The sequence below is a fragment of the Balaenoptera physalus genome, assembly GCF_965194825.1.
Source record: "Balaenoptera physalus genome assembly, chromosome: 10".
In the NCBI taxonomy this organism is placed as follows: Eukaryota; Metazoa; Chordata; class Mammalia; order Artiodactyla; family Balaenopteridae; genus Balaenoptera; species Balaenoptera physalus.
The window spans coordinates 82,869,202-82,891,808 of record NC_138889.1 but is presented as its reverse complement, the minus strand read 5'-3'; the positions used below and the strand labels follow the sequence as shown (position 1 = coordinate 82,891,808).

The 22,607-nt window shown below is 41.3% G+C and overlaps 1 protein-coding gene and 1 long non-coding RNA gene across 4 annotated transcripts in view; one reads left to right on the top strand and one right to left on the bottom strand.

The window, feature by feature from the left end:
- Positions 1-22,607, top strand: part of LGR4 (leucine rich repeat containing G protein-coupled receptor 4) — a 96,925-nt gene that overhangs the window by 45,813 nt on the left and 28,505 nt on the right. For all 3 annotated transcript variants that reach the window (XM_082476601.1, XM_082476600.1, XM_082476599.1), the window contains exon 2: positions 5,591-5,662. In XM_082476601.1, coding sequence (XP_082332727.1) covers positions 5,591-5,662 — 72 coding nt within the window. The remainder of the gene's footprint in view (positions 1-5,590; positions 5,663-22,607) is intronic.
- Positions 12,998-22,606, bottom strand: LOC309667803. Its single transcript, XR_014267966.1, has 2 exons — positions 18,879-22,606; positions 12,998-18,767 (listed from the first exon to the last, which is right to left on the bottom strand). It is a non-coding gene; the product is annotated as an uncharacterized lncRNA (long non-coding RNA).

Sequence of the window (22,607 nt, the reverse complement as noted above, 5' to 3'; positions counted from 1 at the left end):
GTCTCAAGCGGTAATAAGTTAAGAATAGAGTAGAGTGATGGATTTTAATTGAAAGAAAGTAAAAAAGAGAACTGTGAATATATCTTTTGATATAAAACTTCGCCATCCTAGCACAGTGCTTTGCACCTATGTGGATAATTGGGTGCTTTGTACATATTTGTTAAATGGGTGACAGTATATCTCCTTGTCTCTGGAAAAGAGACTTAACTAACCTCTTTTCCTTTTGGCACGGTGACTTCCAGGTGTGAAGCTCCCCTCCCATGATGTATGACCTGCCAAAAATAGCATTGAGATATATTAAGTACTTATGCTTTCATTAAAATATATTTTCAGAGAATTTTTTTTCCATTTTGCAAATGAAGAATCTTAGGTGTCAGGAGATACATATGTTCAGAACGATAGCATTTCATGTTGGCAAAAATACATACCATCCAGAGAAAAAGAACCTGGAATGACACCCATGAAATAGGACAGTGGTTATTTCTGGGTATTGATATTGTGGATGCGTTTCCCTGTATTTCAGTTCTTTAAAAACAGTGAACATAGGTTGCTTTGTTATTATAAAAGTAGGGAGCAAAAGAGATCACTTGCCCAAAGGTATGGAACCCTGTCAGAAAAGAAATTAAACTCTATGTAAGCTTTGTCTAGAACTTTGGTGGTGTATGTGTTATCTACACTACTTGTGCGTGAGAGAGACATTCCCTTCCAATGTGTTCTACCCAGGCCATTTTTCAAATTTAGGTTTAGTTTTTTGTTTTTGTTCAGACAGTAGACATCTGTTAACTGGAGAGCGGCCTGAAAATTTTTGGTGGATGACAAGACCCTAGGAAAGTCATTGGAATAGTATTAGTTCTTAATCATTATCAGCATGTGTCTGTTGAGTTTAAGGACATCACCACCACTTTCTGGAGAATATATTAGAGAATGATGTTTTCTCTAGAACCTGTTTGTAATTTATTAAACATAATTTATCAAATTCTCAGACTGCCGGGTAATATTTGACTTACTATTAACATTATGGCAGCAGCAGTGCAGTTTTATCTAACACAAATAGGAAGGTTTATTCAAAGTTAGATAACATGGGTCAATCACAGTATATTAAAATTAAATAATTCCATGGCAAAAGGCCCAGACCAGCAAGCATGTGGTGGCAGAGTCCACGGTGGTACACGCTGGGCCATCAGCAAACAGGTTAGGCTCGCTTTGGGAGCATTTTACAGGGATTTTAAAAGGTACCTTGTTGAAACATGATGTTCCTCTCTACTCTGTAGATACTTTAATATTAATGAATTTTATGAGGGAAAAAAAAGATGAGAGTTTAAGCACTGGGGAGATTTAGCAGTTTCAATTAAACAATTGCACCATTTCACTGTTAATTTTGAAATCAGTGACTGCTGGTGTTGGAGCATTCACCTTTATTTTCCTCGTGGGGTGATGTGCGTTTGCATTTTTGATCTCTGTTGTAAAAATTGGGGAATATTGCATTGGGTGTGATATGCAGGCGTGTGCCCTGTACCAGTTGGTGTACCTTGAAAGGCCCAACTATAAAGAAATCTGTTAGGGAACCAGTATGTATAGAAAAGATACATTCAGGCATTTTCCCCCTACTAAGCAAAAGCTCTAGGTTCTGTCCCCTGCTTCATCACTTACCCCGCTGGAGGTCCTCCTGATCTTTTTGAAAATGGCTCTTGTCTTTCCGGTCCTTCTAACAGTTTCCAGTAAGAATGTAATTTCCTCCCTCCCTCCCTTCTCTGTCAACAACTGGGCTTCAACTTTTTTCTTTTAAAACAAAGTACTTGATCTCAAAGAGCTCTTCTATCTTAACAGCTTCGACTCCTGGAGTTCTGGAGTTTAGAATCCAGTTTTGTAGTTAGGAACAACTCCAGGTTCTAGACCTTCTGCACCATTGAGTGTTTCCCTTGTGTAAAAGTGGTTTCTTTTCTGGGAAGGAAGGCCACCAAAGGCGGTGAGATTCTTGGCCTGCTGGCTCTCTGTCCACTAGATTCACACAGCTTCCAGGAGCAGCCAAAACACGGAGGATGATGAGATAACACCTGTTACTTATTTAGCTTCTTATATGTGACGACTTTTTCTGATCTTCACAGCATTCTGCAAGGTTTAGTTACTACTTCCTCCATTTATCCAAATGAAGAAGCTAGGACTCAGAAAAGATGAACAACTTGCCCAAGATCACAGAGCTAGTGCTGGTGAATTGATAGGTAAGCCTTGGTCTCCCAAGCCTGCGCCCTTCCATCCATGCTGGGCTGGCTTCAAGTAAGGCCGTCAGTTCTCTTGAAATTACTCTTCAGAGGTGTTTATGAGTTGGTGGTGCTCTGACCTTGTAAGATTATTTTGTTTTCTATGGTACACTTATTTTCTTTGTAGGAACGCAGGATGGTAGATCTCTCGGTTTAATTACAGATATTCCTGGCAAGATTGTGGTGCTCATAAGGAATGTCAAGGCACTGACCCAGAGGTGTTACCTTCTAGCTGAAAATTTTCTAGACCACTTTCTTTTACTTATGTATTTTAGTAATTTATAGGCATATGAGCCCAATATATTTGTAATTATTGGCTTAGGACTTCCATTTGTAAATGGTTACAGTTAACTCGTCACCCCCAGCATCCTTTCCAGCCTCAAGCTCTCTTGTCGGTATTGGTGATGTCAGGTCTGGAATATACTCTTAAGGCTGTCTGTAGGTTGTTTATCACCATTAGTCCTCATTATTTTAAATGAGTACCCACCCACCTTATACTCTAACTACATGTTTCCAGAGCTTCTCTGGAGATAACATCTTCCAGGTCCCCCCTCCCTTTCTTTTATTTATTTACTTTTTTCTCTTCCTTATTCACAAATGCTTTGTAACTGAGGCCTAGAAAATATGATGGAACACACCTAGAAAGATAGAACTCTGAGGCTGTGAAATTCAGATCAATTTGGAAACAAGTGTTGTTTCTGAACCTGAAGCTTTGAAACAAAACCTCACCACGTGTTTAACACATATTAGTTTGTAAATATGGAGTCCCACTAATCGCATTTATAGCTCACAGCAAAGCTACCTGTTATGTCTTGTTACTCTGAAGGGGAAAAAAATGAGAGAGTTATATAGATGTATGCATTTTTAAAAACTGGAATGCAGGGAAGAGTGTGGTATAAATTCTCTCATAATTATGTGTCTTTTTCTGATGAGGCAGTCAGTCAGTTTTTCTGTTGCTGTGATACTCACCTGAATTCAGGTGTGCCAAACTTAAGAGGAAACAGTATGGAGTGCCTCCTTTTGTAAAGTAATAAATTATGGTTGTCCTTTCTCCTTTTATTGGAATGACAAAAGAACACCAAAATTGTGTGATGTTTTACAGAATCACTGCTTACTCATTATTATTTTACTTTTCAACGTGAGTAAAAGTTTTGTTGCATTCTTAAGAGTGAATTTATTGGTTAAGGGCAAATGTGCTCCAGTGGGAGAGACTCAGTAGTTTTATAATGGCAAACTAGTAGTCTTTAAATTTTGTGTTATGGTAAATTTTTCAGAAACATGCCTTTTCCATCAAATGAACCTCATATATCTTCATCAGAGAGGATGAGCCCCTCCATGAAAACTACCAAAAAAAAGAAGAAAAAAGTGAATCACAGAAGTATATAATGTCAGGCCAGGAAGCCCCCCAGTCAATCAGTTCAACTCCCCCATTTTACAGATGAGCAAACTGAGGCCCAGGATGAAACAATATTCCATCTGACCCCTATTTGGGTGCTATTTCTCTCTCACCTTGCTCCAGTGTTTATGAAAAATGAAGGGTTCCCCCTCCGCCTTCTCCAGGGATAATGATAGCTGATTAAATTAGTATCAGGGCCTGCATTTAAAAATAATAATTCCTTGAGAAGTATATTAATTTTGTTTTTCTTGTAAGTTATCTTTAGTAGAATTTGAGTTGTTTTTAATGATAGACAATTTTGGAATGCATGTGAATCCGTATGGTCTTGGGATTCGTCTCCAGAGAATTTTCAGAACTTTGTTTCTTCAATGGCTAAAGCTATTTATAGCTCTTGTTTTTAATCATCAAGCAGAAGCGCTCTCCCTGAGATTCACTGATGATTGTGCCAAGGTCTTGGAGGCAGTATCCGTCCCTCTTTTTAACCTTGGTAGGACTCAGGGTTTGCTTTATGTCTTAACTACTTACTGGAGCAAAGTAGTAGGATTCAAATGATATTTTAGAAGACTCAGAGTTTGGAGTTAAGATCTTGGACTGTGGAGCTCACATTTCCTGTTACACCACTTGTTGGTGGCCTCAGGGAGGTTACTTTGCCCCAGTAAGCCTTGGTTTCCCCAATCGTAAAGTGAGATTTGATACGCAGTCTTATCCCATGATCAGTACTCTCAACATGTTAGCTGCTCCTGCTGTTTTTGCAACTGCCATTCTTATTATTCCCAAACCAAGAAGTTTTCCAAACCTGCCTTGGGAAAGGCTAGTAAGAAGAGATGCAAGTACCATTTCTAAATGTCCGTGAGAGGAAAGATGGGGAGAAGGGACTCACCTACCTTGATACTCAAGGTGTCCTTTAAAGGAAATTTTTACCTGACCAAAGTAGTGAAAAGAACAGTGGTATTGTTGTCGGCTGGTTTTTGTGTGCTTGATGTCTCTGCCACCTCCTTAGACTATTATGTCTAATCCAGTTGTGGGAAAGTCACACGTGTGAATTTTCATGGTGGTTTCTAGAAAGGAGAGACCTCTGGGCTGAGCCAGATAATTTAACAGCAAATAAGAGGCAGAGGCATCTGGGTAAGTCAGGCAACCCAGAGCCTGCGGGGGCTGTCCCTGGTGAGGCTGCCTTCAGCTGCCTTTCACAGTGTCCAGATTAAGTAGAGTGTGGAAGGGGAAAGCCAGTTCAAAAGGCAGCTGCCAGGGAAGAAGGAAATGGTTAATAAAGAATTTTTTTCAGCTGCTTGAACTAGTTAATTGTCAAGTGATATCGTCGAGTGAGTACCCTCCTTGCTGCTGCCTCTTTAAGGAAAAACTGGAAATGGACCGCATACCTGTCATGTATGCACTTGTTTGCAGCCTGCATCTGTTCATAGGCTAAAAATGAAATCTACTTACAGCTATTACCTGGAGGACTTTTATAGGTTTTGCAGAAAATACGACTGGGGTACAGTTAGGACCTGTTTTATTATCCCAGACAGTGGCTTAAGAAGCCATCCGTACCTGCAGATCTCTTTTATCAAGTTCTGGGTATTCATTTGTTTATTTTTATCAGGTACAGCACTTTGAATACCAGAGCAATGAAAAGCCACATCGGCTCACTTATTGTAGGTCTTTGGAGACATTTTTTTCCAAGAATACTTAAAGGGTGAAAACCCAGGATCTGGGTATGTTATAAATGATGGGACGTAATTTATAATAAAAGATTTAACTTTTCTGTTTTCTGAGCATTGCATTCTGAAGCTAAATTATGACTATTCCTATGTCTGTCTTCTATGCTCATTTTTCTTGCTTCTTTACACAATTTCAGCACCTAATTATTTTTCTGTTGACTTAAGTGCTTTAAGTCTAATATCACTTAGTTAACAATCTTCTTAACTTTGTTTTCCAGGGATATCAGCATGAACAACATTACTCACTTACCAGAAGATGCATTTAAGAACTTCCCTTTTCTAGAGGAGCTGTAAGTATTCTTTCGAGAAATGTTTTTTGGTTATTTGTTTGTTTCTCCTGTTCTCTTTGGGAGCTCTTATGACAGAGATAGTCTACCGTTTCTCAGGGGGCACTCAGAGAGCTTGGTTCAGTGGCCTTTGTACAGAGGAAATCATATGTTTTGGGGCAAAACAAATTTGAGTTTTTAAGAAGTATGATTGCTGAAGTTATTTTTGAAAGCCAGAATGAAAAATGCTACTTCCATAGGACTTTTTTGCCACAATTATTATGACCATGAATGCTGCAGTGACACAGGTTAATTACAGTGTTATCCCAAGATAACAAGGCTGCAGTGTAATTACCGTGGTTGCCACAGGACTTGCTGTGTGGATAACAGAACCATGAAGAATAATCCAAAGTATTTCAGGGTCATGATGCGGCAGACAGCCTCTACGTGAATGAGCAGAAAACTGTCTCCTTGGACATTGGCAGGTGGTCTTGGGGGTTGGGATGAGGGCGTGGAGCATCTTACGGGTCTCTGAGAACACCTTTAACATTAAGGCTGTTTCCGAACTTGGCTGTGGCATCTCACTGCCAATTTAACAGTTTCCAAAATCGGAAATTTAACAGTTTAAAATTTCCAATTTAACAGTTTACATGGGGGAAAATTTCTTTCCACCTGTTACAACCTCCATTTTGTTTTGCTCTCCACACTTATTTGAAGTTCATCATCAAAATAAGCACTTTTAGATTTTATAGGAATTGGGAACGATAGATTTTAAGAATCCAGGTTAAAAAAATAAAAGCAGAGTTGACTCAAGTTAAATGGAGGCTTTTAAAAATGGCTAAGCCAGTGGGTTATGTAATATGTAGAGGCAAGAAGGTGACAGTTTGATGGTAAGAACATCAAAGGGCTATGGCCCTGAAGGAATCTAAATTCATATTACGGATTGTGCCCTACAGCCAGCTGTTGAGTATTAGATCCAAGTCAGTGACTGTCTCCTATCTTAACTCGGCCCCTCCCCGCACATGGGGAACAGGAATCAAATATAAGCCAAGCAGGTTGTGCTCGCCTCTTCTGACAGAGTATTGAAACAGCAGTTAAGGATTTAGTGAAGTTAAGGAGAAGTTTTCCTTCCCACACTGCTTAGTTGAACATAATGTTCCCACAGAAAAAATTGGACAGAGATTATTTGCCACTTCCAAGCTTGTGAACTGGGTCAAGTTACTTAACCTCCCTCTGTTCAGTTTCTTTGTCTTTAAGGTGCAGATAAGACAGAATGAATTAAATAGATGTTAAATACTTAGGACAGTGCATGAAGCAGAGTGAGTGTTATGTAAATGCTGGCTGGTATTTATTTCACTATTTTAAAAGTGCCTAAAGGGGAAACAAAGCTGCAGCCTATATACCAACTGTTGCCATTGGTACAAGGTTTAAATGTTATGTTTTACTTTATTTTTGCCTTTTTTTTTCCTTGAGTGAACATTAATTCTTTTGTAAGACATGGCTCTTCAGTTTTAATTAAACATTTAAATTCAATGAAAAAGCAGTGAACTATGTATTTGAATCCCTCACTTCCCACCCTCCCAATCAAGCTCTAGGATGCTTCACCTATTTCTTTTTATTTCACATACAGTTTTAGACTTTAGGATTAGTCTCCCTTTACAGAAGTAATTATTCAGCGAAAGGCCATTAATGAGCAGTTGTTCAGCCGTTGTATCACCACCAGGAAAGTGAGACGCACCAGGTGGGAAATGGAGAAGCCCTCGATGCTCTGGGTGGGCGGTGGTGGGAAATGGAGAAGCCCTCCTTGCTCTGGGTGGGCGGTGTGTGCCGACCAGTTTGTCGATGCCTTTGGTTGCCAGCCAGGGCACTCGGAGGGATTTGGTAGTGGGTGCCTGGATGCAGATCCGCCCTGGTTAATCTCTGCTTTGTGAAGTTCGCATCTTGGATTTCTTAAAATCTCAAATGACCGAGCATATGTCAAGCTCATGAATTCTGTCAACCGAGAGTTTTAATTGGAACCAAATTGGATTTGACTGCTAGTTCTTTGTAGGAGGTCATGTTCTCTCTGCATTCTGCTTATGGCAGTGAGGAAGCCCATCAAATCAAGTCTGTACAGCTTCTCCAAATACTGTATGGGATTTCAAAAATGAATTCAGTCGGAGAGTTGATGGTTAATTTTACAGAATTCTTCAGAATAGTCTTTAATATGCTGGGAATACTTAAGGCATTCAAGGGAATTTCTTTTCTATGTTAATAGAATCAGGGTAAGAAGCCCATGTTTTTTCTTTATAAAACACTGCAGTTGAGTTCGACATTCCAAAATGATGCTGCATGAGTATTGTAATATTTCATAAACAGCGTCACCCTTTGTCCAGAAGTCATCTGGAAGTCATTTAAGCGTGATTGTGAAGCTAAAGTGCCCTGAGCAGAAATGAGTGATTTACTGAGGATTTTTTTTTTTCCCCATGATAGTTAATAAGGTGCGCTTTACAAGATGTGACTGGTTTGGCCGAATTTTATATGATAATCCAGAATGCTGGGAATATTAGGTGGAATCACTTCCCAACTTAATAAGTGTTTATAGATACTTACACATTCACTTATTCTTTCGACAAACACTGAATCCTGCTCTGTGCCAGGTCCTGTGGTGGGTGCCAGGGATACCGAGACAAGTAAGTATGGTGTTTGTCCTTGGAGCTGACAGTTAGTCTAGAGCTGTGCTGTAGCCACAGTTGGTTATTTAAATCTAGATTTACAAAAATTAAAATTAAATTAAAAACCCAGTTCTTTAGTTGAATTAGCCATCTTTCACGTGCTCAGTAACCACCTGTGGCTAGTGGCTATTGTGATGGACAGTGTGGATATAGAAAGTTTCCATCATTGCAGAAAGTTCAGTTGGATAACATGGGTCCAGAGGGATAGGTGGAACCAACACTTGGTGTGACGTGGTAAAGACTGTCCAACAAGTGAATGCTGGGTCAGCAGAAGCCTGAAATAACCTGTTTACTTGAGACTGGAGGATTTGGGAAAAGCTTTGCAGAATAGCTTCAGCTGAGTCTTGAAGGACACATGGGAATTAGCCAGGTGAAGATGGGTAGTAAGGGCGCTCCAGGAAGACCCTTATAGCATGTGCAAAGGCATGGAGGTAGACATTTCCGAAGTGTTAGGACACTTAGGAAGTGTTAGGAAGTTGTTAGTTATTCCAGTTGAAATACAGAGAAATGTGAAATACTGAAAGGTAGAGAAATGTTAGGAGATGTCGCCAGATCATCAGGGGACTTTTTTAAGCTAAGGAGTCTAGGCTTTATCCTGAAGGAGTTGAATTGGGTATAAGGGTGAGCTAGAGGGAGGCGACTAGGATTCTTTGTCCTGAATGACTAGATGCCATTCACTGATGTTTTTTCCCCCTTCTTTCTCTGGGTATCTAAAAACATAGGCTCTGGCCCTGAATTCAATCCATAAAATGTCTAAAATCTTGGGACAGTCTCTTGATTTTCTCACCTCAGTTTCCTACTCTTTAAAATGGGACTCTTCACAGTAGTATTGTAAAGGGAAGAGGGGATTATTTACGTAAAAGTGCTTTGTGACCATGAAGTGCTACACTGACATGAGTAATGTAAATTTCACTAATCCCCTTAAACACTGCAGTCTTTCTTGAAGTATTTGGGGGAGAGGTTGTTTTGCCTGGAGATGGGAATTGGAGTGGGCCGATATAGGTTTCTGTTAGCGACGTGAAAGGAAAGGCAGAATTTTTGGAAAATATTAATTTAGCATCCACAGGATTGGTTGTCTGATGTGATGCCGCTGCAACTATTTTTGGCTCTCCTTGGGACCTGTCAGGGCATTGGTAGCCATTTAGGGAATGGCTGAAATGTGGAGTTGTGAAATTGATTTAATTAGAAACAGCAGAAGGAATATCCAACTACTTTTCTGTAGGCTCCCACTGAGAAATCCATGGATGTTACTTTGAGCTTAGATGTTGCAACAGCAGTGGAAACCGTTGCCAGCTTTGGCACTTGCACAGTTATTGTTTAATACATACTATAAGACTGGGCTAGTTCTATCCATGTCAAAATGTACTTTGACTTTAGAACTCTTTGCAATGCTAAAGTGAAAATTAGGTCTCTGAGTACTCGTTTTTTTGGTACGTAGGACAATTAATTCTAAGTAGAGGCATTACTTTACAAAAGAGGACTAGTAAGTAATTTGAACAGGGAGACACAGAGTGGGTCAAAACTAAAAATTTTAAATACTTTAATTTAGCCAATACTTACATATAAGACTGTATACACACACATACATGCACACAGTATTCAATGTGTGTAGATTTTTTTCTGAACCATTTGAAAGTAAGGTGTAATCATAATTTTCCTTTACCGCTAAACAGTGCATTGTTTATTCCAAAAACACAAGGACGTTTGCTTAAATAATTGCAGTACTATTGTCAAACTCAGAAAACTAGCATTGATATGTATTATCTGGTCTGTAATTCTTATTCAGATTTGATAGCTGTTCCACTAATATTCTTTATAGCAAAAAAAAAAAAAATTCTGGTTCAGGATACAATTTAGAACCACAAGTTGCACCTGTTTGCTGTCTTGCTAATCCATTTTGAATTTCTAAAACTATGTTTTGTGGTCTCTATTTGAGTTACTGCATATAATTAAAATTGGTCAAGCCTGGCAAAGGGAAATTATTTTAGGGTTCAATAGAAATAATAATGGCAGCCAACATTTATTGAGAGTTTATTATGTACCAAAAACTTAGTGCATACTATCTGGTTTAATGCTCACAAGACCCCTGTCCCAATGAGGTAGATAGAATTTATCATCACCCTGATTTATAGATGAGGACATGGAAGTTTTAGAGAGGTGAAAAACTCCCTGGGTCATATAGTAAATAGCAGAGCCAGGATCTGAATACATGTCGATCTGATTCAAGTCTTTCCTCTTAATTTCTAAGCTGTGATACTGCCTCAAGAGGCACAGGATTGGAAGGAAGCTTAAGAGGACATCTATTTACTGTCATCTACAATTCTAAGTATGCTCACAGCTAACCATCAAAGGTGGTTGGCTGCCCAACATTTCCCTTAGTAATAAGTTCATTGAACAAAACACTTGTTAACAAGGAGGTCTTCCTAGAATGAGGTTTTCTGGTCTAGCCACACCATCTTATAGATGAGAATATCAAGGCTCAGCAGTAGATGAGTGACTTGTTCCAAGTGCCGCAGTAGTATGTATCTGAGCCAGAATTAGACCTACCTAGTTCAGTGCCATGTCCACTATATCCTGTCACCTTTCATATCTCTGAGATGCATAAGTAGTCTCAAATAGCCTTACTGGGTTGTTTAGAGTTCTAGAAAATAGCTGACGATTGTTCTCTTCCAGTACTTACAAGGAATTCCCTTTGCTTCCAAACTAACGTTTGACTTGCTTAACATTTACTCCCTTGATGAAAGCTTCTCAGATAAGTTTTATCAAGTGCAGTAATTTCCCCCAAAAGGCAAAAGAGTTCCTCAGTTGCTCCAGTGATATCTGACAGTTAAAAATATTACATTCTTTGAAGCATTCTCTGGTCCCACTTTTTAGTGCTCTGATAGGATGACTTGGTAGCGATGATCCCTACACTTGCTGTTGGGAAGTACATAATCATCTCACAGAGGAGTATCAATGCTCTGATTCATACCATTCCCTGTGTGTCATGTGGAGAGCTCTCAGATTAGGTTATAAGGATGAAAAGAGAAATGGAGGGACCTTGTACTAATTGGCCCTACTATGTACCAGATAGGCCCTCCTAGAACAACCATTGTTTTGTTTTAACTCATAAAATTCTGTAAGCTATATTTATTCCCATTTTGCTGATGAGGAAGCTGAGTTTTTCCTCAGAGAGGTTGAGTAACTTTCCCAAGGTCACACAGCATTTTAGTAATGGGCCTGGTAGATGTGGAAAGGATGAGGAAAGACTTATTAGACAATCCATTGATTCACCAAACTTGTGTTAGGTAAAGCACTATGTGCAGTGTTGAATTAAACTGGGATTCTTGCCTTCGAGAGAGATGAGTGAATGGTGTTGTAGAGTTACAGGAGTTCAAAGCAGAAGGGAAATAACTTCAAGCAAAAAAGATTAAGGAAGGCTTCATCAAAGAGCTGGCATTTCTGGAGAGCCTCGAGGGATAGTAGGAGCTATTCATGAGGAGATGTGGAAAAAGGAGGATGAGCAAAGATATGGCGACAGACTGGGATAGGGAGGAAGAAAGCTGTGGTATTTGGTCTGAGTTTAGGGCTGAATTCCTGAAAGGAAATTATGGGAAAGAAACCTTGAAAGGAGTTCAGGGCCAGGCTGAGGACCTTTCTTGGCAGACTCATGGAGGGGTGTCAAGTTTTGAGTGGCTATGGAAGTTTTTTGAGCTAGGAAATGACTTGATCAGATGTGACCTTCCATCAGTTATAATCTCATAGCAGAGGTTAGGATGCTTGGGATTGAGAAAGGGTAGGAGACAGATGAAGATGATAATGGCAATAGTCCAGGTGAGACTTGTGAGACTCTGAACTAGGGTAGATGAGAGGCAGTGAGAGGGAGGAGGGAACTCAGCCAAAGATGTTATGGGAATAGAAGCAAGAGGACATCTCAGCTGGGATGACAGGGGGTGTCATTGATAACACTTCATTTTTAGATTACCAGGAGTCTGGTGGTGCTTTGACAAAATGAAAGACCATGCAGAAAGAGAAACTGTTTCAGAAGAGAAGACAGCATATGCAGTTTTTGAACATACATCTTGAATTTAGGTGAGAGGTGGGTAGGGGTGTCTGGAAATACAGGTGTGGAATTGAGACTAGAGATTTATGGGTGTGGATTATAGAATGGAGTTTCATGGGTATAGATTTTAGAGTCTTTTATTTTGAGGGGATTACTGGAAACATTAGGTTGAAAGAGCTTGCCAAGGGAGAGAGGGTAGAAGGAAAAGGAAGGAGGCCAAAGACAACTTGTTGGGAAACACTTGAATCAGGGTGTGGGAAGAAGACCGAGTGCCAGAGGAGCAGGAGAACTAGGGCAGAACTGTGCCCGGGGAGCTGCAGGAGGGGAGGTTTTTCACAAGAAATGAAGGCTCAACATTGACATGCTAGAGAAAGGTGCCCACAGCCAGATTATGAGAAAAGGCCTTGAATTTAAGTTGTGTTTTTTTTAAGAGTCATTTCTACTGAGGGTTGTGAGAGTAACTTTGGGATAAAGAAGTTCATCATGAAGCAGGCATTTGGGGTCTGCTAGTAGGTAGTTTCTGGTTTGGGGAGAGAAGATAAAGTTTGGAATATGTCCAGTATCTGACAGGAGTCCACAGGGTGTAAGAGACAAAAACCCAGCTGAGGCATAGAAGATTTATTGTTTCATGTAGATCTAGGAAGTCTAGAGGTGGAATTGGCTTCAGATTGTCCTGGATCTCGAGGTTTCACAGTTGAGAGAGTTTTCTCATGCTTTCCATTTCTCAGCTTCAGTTGTCTCTACTTTTGTGTTTTGGCTTTGTTCTTTGTTCTATAGTGGGAGAAATAACCTTCAGCAGCCCCCACGTACATCTTTGCATCTTGAGATCCAAGATGAATATCTAAAGTCTTCCATGCTGCTTTCAGCAGAAAAGTCCTAGGAGAACTTTCGTTGGCCAGGCTGGCTTCATGTGCCTATCCTTGAACCAGTCACTCTCTTCTGTTTGGGTTGGTATGGTCCATCCTGGGTCCTGGGCTCATCCTCACTAGGACCACCTGGAATAGAGAAGAAGTCCCCCAAAGGAAGCAGAAGGGGGAAGGAAGACACGCCTGAGAGAAAGAAACCGTAGTTATCATGGCTCACTGGAACCTAGTGAGTAGACAACTGTAGGAAATGTTTGTTTACTTGGGTCAACCTGAAATGAACAAAGGATCACTGAAGAATAGGAAGGTTAAAGCCTAGATAATATAAATTTACAGTGGAACCAACAGGCTCTGTAACTTTGTCCTATAGTGCTTAGCAGCTTAGAAGTAGAGGCAGTGAAACATGTGATATACTCAGAATTGGGGTTTGATAAGTTAGTGTTTCATAAGCAACTAGGGGAAATCAAGCAGGAGAATCAACAGTTCGTTGTTCAAGTGTTTCAGGTGGGATTCAGAAAGTGTAGAGAGGCTAATGAAACCACAGTTTGCTGGCTCATTTACCTATTTTAATCAAAGCTAATTATTTGTTCTTTGACTAAAAGTAGTACTGACTACAAGTAAGTGAAAATGTCTTTAATATTCTACTGGCATGATTGAATTTTCCAGTAAGGAAATAGGCTAAGTCATTTCTTTCATGTATTGTCCACTCTTAGTCAAGTCATGCTTATTTAACACAATTGTTTTATGCTTTAGTAGAATTTTAACTCAGAATTTGTTCATCATTTTCCCCTGCTGGACTTTATGTATACGTCAAAGATTACGTTAGAGCTGCTAGAAATATTTGTATCATTGATGCACTTGCCTTTGTAAGGAAATGATCCTAAAATTAATGGATACTCAATTTTTAAAGTCTGGATGCATAGAAAGATAAGGAGAAGGGAGGAAAAGTAATCACCTATTATCTTGCACTGAGCAATACCCACGGTTAATATTTTGTTGTTTATACTTCCCGACTTTTCTCTTAGTATATGTATGTAATTTCTTTTCTCAGCATGATTGGTTAAGACCAATCAGAATTTACTCATGGAGCTAAGTCATATTTGAATAAACCCAGGCTCTGCCAGGAAGTCTTGAGTGGGTATGTGGTAGGCAACCAACAGTAATGTACCATAGTTCCTCTCTATACAATTCACAGCTTACCCATTTTATTCAGTCTATTTTGAGCCCTTTCTGCCATAAGAAGCCTTCCCTGGTCCTTATCCAAATTCCTCTTGTACTTTCTCTGCCCCTCACCATTTAATGCTGGACTGAGTGCCTTGTTATTTTGTGCTCTAAGCGTGTCAGTATGCACCTGTCTATTCAACTCCATGGACTTTCCTCTAAGAGCAGCACTTATTGTCACACACCTCCTGCATGACCTTTGGTGACAGTGACCACATTTTTGAATTTGAAATTGAGGGAAGGGTTAAGACAAAGGATCTCTTCTTATTTTGAGTTTATTATCAGCCTATATAAAAACTAAATTCCATTGATGTCTTATGTTTAATGAATTATCCTTATTTAAAAGAAAAGAAATGAGAAATGTCTTGGGAAAACTCAGTACTTAACTTTGCCATACCTATGGTGTTTGGCTTGTAGTAGAAGGTCAATATTTGTTGGTTGATGTTAGCTGTAATTTTTTTTTTTTTTTTAAGCTGTAACATGTTTCCTCATATGGCTAGATATTACATGTGTTTAGTGCCAGAAGATAAATGACTAGGTTGTCAGGATAAACTTTGCTCAGGAAATGTAACTATTGCCGGGGTTTTTATTGATTTACCTATAAAATAAAGTCTTCTATGGGTTACTTACTCTAAGAGGAAGTGAGAGACACAAAAGGGCAGTCGGGTGCCGGTGGAACTTAAGTTTCTTGAATTGAATAAAGCTCTTTTAGTATGTGGAAGAGTTCTAGATGGCCTGTAGACTGAGTTTTAGCAAGGACAAGCTTATTTTTTGTTAAGCATTACTACTTTCATTTTTGTGCATTTAGACAGAACTATGTAATATGATATATATATGAAATAATTTTCCCCTCTCTGCAAAGGAAGACTACATTAAAAAACCTTGGGAATAATAAGGGTTCTTAATACATGCATGTTCAAAAAATATATTTAATTTTTACATATTCTTCCATGAAAGTTATATGAAAGTATAAAACTCTTCCCTGGTATGTGAAGAAATAGGGTAAAACATTGTTAGTTGATTCAGGACTCTCTGCTCTACTGTGGCGGATGAAGTTTATTTAACCTTGGTGGGAAGAATGTCCAAGGAGACCTGTCAAGGATGCTAGTCAGTGGTTGGCCCTCGGCATTACCAAGAAAAGAGCCACATCCTTTGGTCCTTTGGAAGTCAGTCACAACATGGTTTTGTTTCTAGAGTTTCCATTATTTTGTTTTGATCACCTTATTTTATTTCTAAGATTTACATTCTTTAGCTATGCTGTAGGATCTTAGACAAGGCACAGAGGAAACAGAGGCTCACTTTCCTCATCTGTTTAAAAAAAAAATAACAGGAGCAGGCCCACTGCAACATGGTGGGGTAATGACAATGAAAACTGTTACACAAATGTTAGTTTTTGTTAAGATGTACTGATACCAAATATCCCTAAATGGGAAGAGTACACTTCCTGAGTTCTCAATTTTTCACAGGAGCCAGCAGAGTTCTGAGCCCATAGTAGGGCCTTAAGATATAAATAAATAGATGATGAAGGACTTATTAGAGGTACACATTATCAGTTTTTTTAAATTTTACTTTTAAAACTGTTGCAAACATTTTGGGTCCTGCTGATGTCAAATTATATTTCATAGGAGAGCGTCACTCACCTCCTGTTGGACGCTTTCCCGTGCGTGGCCTTCCTGGCCCAGTTCAGTTTTGAACTGGACGCGCCATCTCTGAAGGCAGAGTCAGGGCTCGTGGTTGCATCTGTGGAACTTGGCCCAGAGCGTGGCACCGTGCTGGTGCACCCACTCGAGAGAATTTAATGGCACCGCAGGAGGGGCAGCCCGGATGTGTGTGGGTCCCATCTGGGAGAGGTCGTATGCATGGCGTTGAATGAGGATCTCTTGGGTGTAGGGTGTAGGTGTGGAAAGAAATGGTGAGGGAGGCGAGAAGCCGTGGCCAAGGGGTAGATAAACGGGGCCCAGAAGGGAAGGGTGGTGCTCACTGTCGTTCTTCTGGCAGGACTTGCCACAAGGCCAGGCCATCCGGTAACCACCTCTGCAGAGTGGCGGTGGGCATGTGAGCGGCTGGGAGGCTGTGGCTCTGTCACCTATGGTCCAGGTCCTCTCCACCAGGGGACGGAGAAATTGCCACAAGCAAATCTCTCTATTGTTTGCGTGCAGCGCGTGCTGGGGCCTGGGCCTTCCTGCTGCAGTTGCTTTGCCTTCCTCTGCTCGCTCCTCCCCATGGCTCCTCACAACAGCTGCTGGAAGCTTCTGACCCCTCCTCCGCCCTCCCCCTAGCCAGCCCATGTGTCTAGTCAGTGTGGATAGTATAGTCCTTACCCCACTGATTCTTGGCTGGAATTCCAGCCAAATGGCTACGGGGACATTTCTGTCATAGACCAGAAGAAACCTAGATCCAGGCACTTCTCAGAGACATGACACCAATTGGCATACTGTCTATTTCACACTCGCCTCTCTTGTTGCTTTAAATTGCTTCCCAAGTGAAGAAATCCCAGTCTATTCAGCGCATCTCACGAAGGTAGGAACCCTCTGGCACAGGTGACCACGGACCAGTGTCCATTTAACCAGCGCTGTTCCTGCTTTCCTTCTTCTGGGAGGGATGGCAGATAGAAAATATCATGTAGCATATGCATTAAGAATCGAGGATATAATTGAAAACTCTAGCCTCCCCTAGAAGGAGCCCCTAATGTGAATCCATGGTCCTTATGAATAAAAATGCACACAAAACAGACTCATAAAGACATTATACGCTGAGACACTTGTATCCTGTTTCCTGAAACGGTTCCAAATCCGAAGGGAGTGTGGAAGCCTAATGGATCAGTTTCCCTCTCCTCCACCCTTTCTCTGTCTCTACCCTCTCCATCTCTGCTTCTGGGACTGTTTTAACAAGCAGAATAAATAGGAGTTGCCTTGAGATAGACTGTGTCCCCATTTGAAGTCCTGCTCGACTTGTTTTAATTCTGTGTGATTGTGTGCACGACCAAGCGTGTGTTGAGATAACACTGTTGACCGGGAGATGGTGTTCTCATGTTCAAGGTCCATCCCACTTCCTTAAGAAAATATACTACCAGAACAGGTTAAGAAAGAAAACTGTTGCCATAGCACTTTCAAATCAAGCCCAAGTAGTTCTGTCCCGTTAGGAGAGCATAGGGGAGTGGGGGAGTAGCAATGAAACAAGAGGAGAAAACATGCAGAAAAGCAAAGTCAGCTTTCCCCACACCTTAAATAGCAGTGTTACCTTTTTTGAATCCAGAGTCTTATACTGGGGTTTAGTTGAGGCATTACAGCAAATACTGAGTGTCTGTTTCATCTAAGGTCCCACGCAAGAGGATCCAAAATGAATACGACCTAGTCACTGCCCATAAGGCACCTATAATACAGTTGAAGGAGTTGCAACAAGTTCATAGTAACCAGAGGCAAAATAAGATGCACCCGACGAGAGAGCTGCGTCTGAGATAACCTGTGGAATCCAAGAAAGGGTATATCATAATAGTTCCACATTGTTGGTAGCATGCAGTTTGCAATGATGATGAATAAGGTTTCAGCTGGCAGAGACTGGAGTTGGAGGTATTTCAGACAAAGGCAGTGCCATGAGTGAGCAAAGAGTCCGAGGTGGGAAAGCAGGGTGTCCTAAAACGTAGGGCACAAGGAACTTTCGGGAATAAGGTGAAAAGGGAAGAGAGGATCATACTGAAGGTCTAGCTAATTCAGTGGGGGAAAAAATGCCTTTGGGAAAATGCTCAGAGTTGTGCTTTTTAAGATTGAGATCTCACAGTGTTATAATGAAGTGGTTTGAGGCAGGAGTCTTGTGGAGGTTCATGGCAATAATCCAGGAAGAAGAAAATGAGGGTCTAGACTCAGGTGGCAGGAGGAAGAGTAAAAGAGTGGATGGATGGAGACTTCGCACGAGGCTCCCTATGGGCTTTGGAGACTGAAGAGCTACGGGACGCAGAGGGGTGGGCAGTGATGCCTGGGACCGCCCACCTTTAGCAGGCAGAAGATGGTACCACTTTTCACTCTTCTGTTCTCACCCTAATGAGTTTTTTCTTTAGGGCTTCACAGTCATTGGAAGAATAGTAAAAGATATAAATATCATTATTTACCACATTAAAAACGTTTTCTGGAGCCAGCCAGTAGGTCCTCATGAAGTGAGACGCTGAGAAAACTGTTGGGTGTAGCGCAGACAAATGCAGGCCTAGAAGGGGAAGGAGCTCCCCTTTGCTAGTAGAGGGCCATGGGTGACAAATTCTTCCTCGGGATCAGCCATCTCTTTTTCTTTGGGAGTTGCTAAAAAAGCACAGTGGAGACTGCTCTGTACCCTAAATAGAGTCAGAGTGAATTTAGGGCATGCCACCCGCCACCCAGGGATCCCATCTTCCCCCGTTTCCCGCTGGTCACCTTTGGCTGTGGGGAAATTCCTCCATAATTGCAGTTCTGAGCTCTTAATGCCGTAGTCCCTGCTGTGAGCACTGATCTGCTGGGTGAGAGCTGTTGCTCCTCAAACCAGGCTATTAACTTGCCCAGGTCCCCTTTGTTTCACCTTCTGGGAATTATTTCCCAGCCTCTTGGTGACACACCAGAGGCATGGAGTTGCCGAAGGACGCGGATAAGCGCTGGAGCCAGTCAGGCGAGAACTGGAAAGCTGGCTCCTCTGCCTACCTGCTGTGTGACTTCTGCCAAGTCACCTAACCTCTCAGGGACTCAGGAGTGAGGCCACTGTCAGGAGATGATTAAAAGGAAAGAATGTAAACCACCTAGCTCAGTGCCTGCAACTGCTCTGGGCACATGACATGGTAGGGTTTTTTCTCCCAGAGATTTTGGGACTTTGTCCCTAACCCTGTTCTTTATTCACTTTGCTCTCTCCTGGATCTGAGTTTTTAGACATGAAGCATCCCCGGGGTCTACTATAAGAAGTACTGGGTCATAAAATCAGCAAAATATAAAGAGGCTTGGGAGGGTGCAATTGCTGAAGCTGCAGAGGCTGCCGTGTTTATTATTCATTAACCCAGGAGCTAGGTAAACATGGGTAGATACATTCCTGAAGGCTCCACCTGATCTGTTTACTCTCCTAAGGAACGAAGTAATCAGAGTGGTGTGAGCCCCCCCCTCGCTCAGCATTATCACCGCCCCCTGCCCGCATCCTAGCAGTGTTGGCTTCTCCAGAGAGCAAGCCTGGGTTTCAGGATAAGTCACGTGCACAGCTCATTTGGTCATTTCTCTGAACTGGAAGTAGTGTAGAAAGAAAGGATGCTTTTGGAAGTTAGGCTCCTTTAGCTTTCCCAGGCTTATAAAGAGGCAGCTCATTAGGAAAAGGAAGTAAATGTTTTGGCTAATGTGGCTCAGCACTGTTTTCTGTTGACAAGTAAAGGTAATCAGGTGTTCTGTGCTTTGCCACTTCCTTTGTCACCTTGTAAAATCCTCTTTTCATGAGCCCTAGTACAATAGACTGAACTCCTCAAGGACAGCCCATAGATAGGGAGACATTCAAAAGTAAGAGACGAAAGCACAAGAATCCTGTGACAGCCTTGGTCTGTTGACAGTGTTCATTTTTTGGTGGGCTTGAGCTTCTTAAGGCTGGTCTTGCAGATAACAGAGTCACGTGACTACTTGCTGCCCTGGGGGGAAGGAGGCTATTGTCCCTTCTAGTCCTAATGGTCCAATTTGATCTTATAAAATGTGACCTTTTAAACACTGCATAACAGCTATGAGCATTATCAGTTGAATGTAATTAGTCAGTCTGGGGTGTAGATAGCCCCTCGAGAGGGCTTGTACTAAGCCTGCACTAAGGTAGACTATAGGATGCTATCTGTCTTCAAGGAGGAAATGCTGAGAATGCAATTTCTGACTAATGGGTTGACACACTGGTAGGTGGTGACAGAATTGTGGGATGCATGCTCTGTTCTTGGAAGCTTTTGTACTTGGCCTATAAAACTAATGTGCTAGAAACAGCCAGTAGAAGGTAGCCTGTTTAGTTATGCCTTCCAAGAATTCACACATAAGGCATGTTGGTAAGAACTGACATTTTTTAGGGAAGTCACACTGGAGTCGGGGATTTAAGGGGTGAAGATGAGGTTGTGAGGTGAAGCATTTAAGGACATAGTGGTCAAGCTGGCTAGTCTAGAGCCCAGAGGATTTGCTGAGGAGGAATAGTTTTAAATAGAAGTGTTGAAAAGTCTTAACACCATCTTCTGCGGTCCCTCGTTTTACGTATGGTGGACCCCATGAGGTGAAAGGCCATGAGGCTGATGGTGCAGAGTAAGCTGTTGTGAGCCTGGGTTGAGGGATGCCCTTGAAGGGCATGCAGTTTAGAGCTTAGGTGCTAAGGTGCCTTGTGAGAAACAAAGTCGTGCACGGTGAGAGGGCTTTCTAGGGAGAATTTAGTTTAGGGGCATGAACCCTGTGTTAAATTAAACCTGTAGTGTTGCCTGAGAATCCAGCATGGTTGTCCTTGCAATTGAAGAAATAATTCTACACACTCACTCTTGGTTTCTGAGTCCTCTTTCACTTTCCCATTCCCTGCAGCACACACACACACACACATACACACACACACACACCTTCAGTACACATTTCTGTGTTAATGCTTAGTAAAGATCAAGTATTATCCTTTCCAGGGCTATTTGCATTTTAACTGGGACAAAAACTTCAAGAGAAAATAATGCATCTAAAAAATAGAGTTTCAGATCTCTGTGACTTCAAGTTTTAGGAAGGGTAAAGGAGCCCTCCTTATGTCCCTAAAATCAGGGTGTCTAAGAAGAACAGATTGAAGTGGGGGGACTTGAAGTCTAAGGAAAGGATGTCCTCTGCCTGGAGCTGAATAGGTGCTCATATTTGTTAATCAGTGAATGAAACTTTTTAGTGAATGAATGAATTGCCAAATAAGGCTCAGGAGGGCAGGGTGCTTACAGAAAGAAGAGAAAGGACAATGGAAATTAGACCCATTCGAGGAGGATTTAATATGACTTGATGACTATGATCCTAAGACCTGATCGGGAGAAAGCATTTAAAAAAAAAAATCACGCATACAGAATCTCATTGCTTGGGAGAGTTCCCCTGATGGAACCACGAAGCTGGAACAGTCCTATGTTTAATCATCGGGGCACGCAACTATCATTTTTAAGTCAATACAATTGACCCTTGAATAACATGGGGGTTAATCCACTGATAATGTATCATCACCCCCACTCCCACCCCTTATCCAAGGTTCTTCCACACCCACGGATTCCGCCAACCTCGGACTGTGTGGTACAGTATTTACTATTGGAAAAGATCTGCGTGGATGTGAACCCATGCCGCCCAAACCCGCTGTTATTCAAGGGTCAACTGTACTTGAAAACCTGCCTCCCGTTCACCTGTTTACAAGTCACTCATACGAGTTGCTGCCCTGCTTCCTGCTTCTTCTCCCTAAAGTTCTCTGTCCAACTTTTCCTCCCATGTCTCAGTGTTTGGGAAAATGGGAGAAAACGTGGGGCTCAGGATGAATTGCGTGCTCCTCTCTTACAAAAGGACCCAAGGACTTCTTATCCTTTTCTTACTCCACTCTTACTCACACTTAAATTTGCCACTTTGAAATGTCTTTAGGAAAACATTTATCTTTTAAAAAAATCATGCCTTTGTTTGGAAAGTCATGCTTATAGTGACTTTCACTTTTTGCCTCTCTTTTGCACGGAATATGCTGCCCTTGGTTATGGAGAGATAACAGGCTCTCCTTGTCTCCCGAAGGCATTCATTCCTCCTTGACAGACTGGTGTGCTCTGATCTGTATAAAACTCCTGCCTGCTGCCCAGTGCTCTGTATTTATGAGGCACCTGGAAAACACCGCAAGCGACTGAGAGTGACCATGAATAGCAAACTTAATTTGGTCTAATATGTTTTGGCTTGCTTGACCTCACCAGAATAAAAATGTGCCTGTTTAAATTATTGTATTGAAGTTAAAAAAAAAATTCTAGAGGCATTTATCTCATTGGAAGAACCTTGGGATCGCTTTAGCAGAGGTTTAAGTCCATGTTTAATGTCGGATAGACTAGAGAGATGTTTAATGTAGAGCTTCAATAGCAGATTGGGTTATTGTGAGTTATGAATTTTAAGAGTCTGAATTACTATTTTTCTCTTGCTACTTTTTTTTTC